Below are 4,036 nucleotides of genomic sequence, written 5' to 3'. Positions count from 1 at the left end.
AAGAATAGAAATGGATCAGGAATTCTTCTGCTTGTTCCATAATGGTAGATATGGAATAAGGCAGGTGTTGGGTGTGTGTGGTAAGAGTAAAGGCAGGTAAGAGTAGAGGTGGAGTGGTGAAGCAGAGGTTGTCCTTGGAGACTTGGTCTTCTGTTAGGGCAACACAGGCTGACTAAGTCTGCTCACCTAAGAGTGCCAAGAGTCTAAGCAGGCAACAAGGAAGTGGAGTAGACGTGATGACTAAGACCTATCTACAGTATAGGTACCTGTGGATGATCCTAAGAGACCAAGTCTGAAGAGACAGTCCCAGGCAGAGTAGGCCTTATATTTATACCTCTGTGGTGGAACCTGCTAGAACATCTTGCTTACTCAGCCTAGTCAGGTGATCAGGTCATATGACCAAGGATGAGGTCATATGAGGTCATGCACAGCCATGCACAGCAGGTCACCTGACCATCCAATCCTTCCAGCAGGTTCCAGCACATGCCAAGGTATACCAGCTACTTCCATGTCATAAAGGCTTAGTCATGTCTCTTGACCAAGCAATGAGCTGGTGCCCTGACACCAAGCCAGACATCAACTCAGGCAAACACATATATGTGAGGATCAGCAGGAGGGTTGCCTGACTTGCATGACATTTTGGTCACAGGCTGTGATCATCACACCCTCATTGCATACTGGAGGCAGAAATCTGATTGCCAAGTACCATGAGTCAAGAAATGGAGGTTGGGAGCAGGGCTCTGACACTTTGCATTTGGAAGCAAGCACCTTGATGAATCAGACCATTCTTGCATAATCCATCAGTTACATACAGGAACAAGCAGTGCAACAACTAATATGTCAAGAATGTTGTTGGATCCATGTGCTCCCTGAGAGAATTTCAGAGTGCACAAGACCAATTAATTGTGATGGAAGCAAGGAGGGAAACGAAACACGTCACAAACAGTTGGAAGTGTGGCGGTGTAAGGGTCCAATTGTTACGTACAATTGAATACCCCACGGCTTTTCCATGCTGCACGCCGACCGACGCCCGGCCGCGGAGCAACGTCGTTCTAGGCGCCCGTCCGTCTTTCGTAACTGCCTCGTGGTTATTCCGCTACTATACCCGAAGGGTCGAAGCGTTCATGAGTCCAAGCGATGTGTGACACCCGTCTCTTCTATGAGAAGGCTCTCCACGACGAAGAACGAACGACACTGAGAGCTCTGCGATTCTCTCGGTACGGGCGAACGACTTCACCGGCACAAGGCGCAAGTGCAAATTGTCTATCCTCCCACTCAAGCCTAAGACTCCGTATAACGTGATCACAGTGATCGGGCAAGAAAATCATCGTAAGCAAATCGTCGATTTATATGCTACAATCTTAGCGCCTACATGCTCTAGAAGGCGATGGAACTTAGGCTGCTGCTCACCGCTTCCCCTGTCAGCCACTTCTTCCTCAGCTGCTCCCAAGGAGGTGCGGGGGCGGCGAGTGGGGGGAGGGGGGAAAGTTTGTCCTGAATCAGTTGGCAAAGTCGCGCATTTCGAACTCGGATTTCGACTCGACGTCTTCAAGGTCACGCTTGCCCTTGGCTTTCTTCGCCGTGGCTTTCTTAGGCATTGTCTTCCTGGCTGACGACATAGAGTCCTTCTTCTTTACAGTCGTGATCAGGGTGGTGGTAGGCGATCTGCATGCAGGGCATGTGAATGGCTGTCCTTCAGTGTGCTGAGTGTCGATCCATTTCTTCAAGCATGCGAAGTGAGCAGGGTGAGCCTGCCCGTTAGGACAATTGGTATGCTTGGCATTCGCCTCGAGACAGATCGTGCAATCGTCGCGAGCTTCCAGGTCGGAGCCAACGTCATCAAAGGAGCGAGCCAGAACGTCCTTGGAGCCATCCAGTCCAATTGCAGTTGAGCGCTCCTCGAGGTCAGCATTGCGCAGGGCGAGGCTTCCGGATTCACTGGTATGTACGGGAAGCGATGTCGCAAGGACGGAGAAAGAGAGCACCGCGAGAAGGAACTTGAGAACTAGCACAATGTCAGCCAGGCCACAAGGGAAGACATAGAAGTAACCCACTTTGCATTGCAATGAAGTGGAGTATTTAAAGTAGGGATGAAGTAGAGTGTTCAAAGTAAGGATGAAGTAGAGGGCGTTTAAGGTAGGACGGTAAGGTAGGTGTGATTGTGGTGAGGTTGTTGTGCGACCGGCGCTGGAGGGATTGTGCTGCTTTCGATCGCATTTTTATAGTCCAATCTCCCGTGGTTTAGCTTGAACGGGTGCATCAGGAAAATGATGAACAAAACACGACATCGCCAAAGCAAAATAGTACGAGATGTCATGAAGTAGTTACGGCGTTGAAGGCAATGAAAGTAATCATTCCGCTCTGGGGAGATGGCTGGAGATTTCAACAATGTTTCACTGCCAGTCGGAGACCTCGGTGATAAGCAGTGAACATAGAGTACTTGGGTCGCCCAATACTTCTCCCTGAACCATGTCTAATCGCAATCTGCAAGCATGGTGAGTCGAGAGAAGCACGTCCTAGCGCTGCGCCTCCCCGATAAGGCAGTCCATTGTTCCGCAGTGCCAATCAGTTACAACCGGTCAAATCGGCAATCTGCTCGTGACATAAGGATGCTGTGTGAGGTCTATTACGTTTGGATTGATTACTGCAGTGCACAAGACAAGGAGCATATGGTTTTCGTTCCGGGTCTGGAAAACGATGCATCATGGATCCGGAGCAGAGAGGTGGTGGAACTGAAACAAAACAGAGACCGAGCGTTCACACGTGTCTTAGCGCCGAGGGCATCAGTACTTGCGGCTTTCGTGACACTTTCAATGCGGGAGGGCATTGAACGCATAGGTTACCAAATGGGGGTATTTTGATTCCACATACACGTCAAGCATAACCGGAGCTTGGGTCCCTCACTAGTACTGGTAACCGGACATACGGAATGGAGAGGAGAAGGGTCAGGGCAATGGACATGCAGGAGGTGCAGGAGGTGCATTGGGCGAGGTGGACAGGCAGCTTTCAAGGTGCTGCAGAGGGTATATTGGCATGCAAGGCAGTTTGGGGGAGTAACATGGTTGTGGCAGCCCCATAGAGACCAACAACCACAGTTTGTATAAGTAACATGGTTGCAGCAGCCAAGAATACCAACACAACCACACAGGCTTTCATTTTTAATCTAATCTTACAATGTCTGCAGTATTGTAGCCCTCTACCAGTAGCAATGCACATTCCCTTTAGCCCTTCAGATGCCAGCTGCAGCAAGACTGATAGCAACTGCACAATGAGTTAGAATAGATAGTAATAATATGAGATAAACACTTACTGATGGGCCTGGTGACCTTGACAGCAGGAACAATGTAATTGTTCACCACATTACCCATGACCAGCCCTGCCTTCTTCACAAAGTTTGTTGTGCCCTCCTTCATCTCACTGCTGACTTGAGGCTCTTTGTGAAGCTGCTGATGCGGTTCTTCATGGTGGGTGGGTGGGCAGTGTTGAAGTGCTTTTGGCCAGCCTTGAGGAACTTCAGGCCAATGTCCTCAAGCTCCTTGTGATGCCCAAGCTTGAACTCCTGTGCCTTCTCCTCCTCCCACTTGTCCTCGCGTGAGAGATACCCATAAGCCTCATAAGCTGTCAGGGCACCAGCTCATTGGTTGGTCAAGAGACATGACTAAGCCTTTATGACATGGAAGTAGCTGGTATACCTTGGCATGTGCTGGAACCTGCTGGAAGGATTGGATGGTCAGGTGACCTGCTGTGCATGGCTGTGCATGACCTCATATGACCTCATCCTTGGTCATATGACCTGATCACCTGACTAGGCTGAGTAAGCAAGATGTTCTAGCAGGTTCCACCACAGAGGTATAAATATAAGGCCTACTCTGCCTGGGACTGTCTCTTCAGACTTGGTCTCTTAGGATCATCCACAGGTACCTATACTGTAGATAGGTCTTAGTCATCACGTCTACTCCACTTCCTTGTTGCCTGCTTAGACTCTTGGCACTCTTAGTGAGCAGACTTAGTCAGCCTGTGTTGCCCTTAACAGACA

The 4,036-nt window shown here is 49.7% G+C and overlaps 1 protein-coding gene across 1 annotated transcript; it reads right to left on the bottom strand.

Moving 5' to 3' along the window:
* Positions 1-1,499: 1,499 nt before the first annotated feature.
* On the bottom strand, positions 1,500-2,061 carry DACRYDRAFT_110704 (uncharacterized protein; the record flags this gene model as incomplete). Its single annotated transcript, XM_040769106.1, has 2 exons — positions 1,500-2,005; positions 2,055-2,061. The coding sequence occupies 2 exons, from the start codon at positions 2,059-2,061 to the stop codon at positions 1,500-1,502; spliced, it is 513 nt and encodes a 170-aa protein (XP_040625713.1).
* Between the last annotated feature and the right edge of the window lie 1,975 nt (positions 2,062-4,036).

The sequence above is a fragment of the Dacryopinax primogenitus genome (assembly GCF_000292625.1).
Source record: "Dacryopinax primogenitus strain DJM-731 SS1 chromosome Unknown DACRYscaffold_18, whole genome shotgun sequence".
NCBI classification, from domain to species: domain Eukaryota; kingdom Fungi; phylum Basidiomycota; class Dacrymycetes; order Dacrymycetales; family Dacrymycetaceae; genus Dacryopinax; species Dacryopinax primogenitus.
The sequence above is the reverse complement of the archived record's forward strand: the minus strand, read 5'-3'. Positions and strand labels throughout refer to the sequence as shown.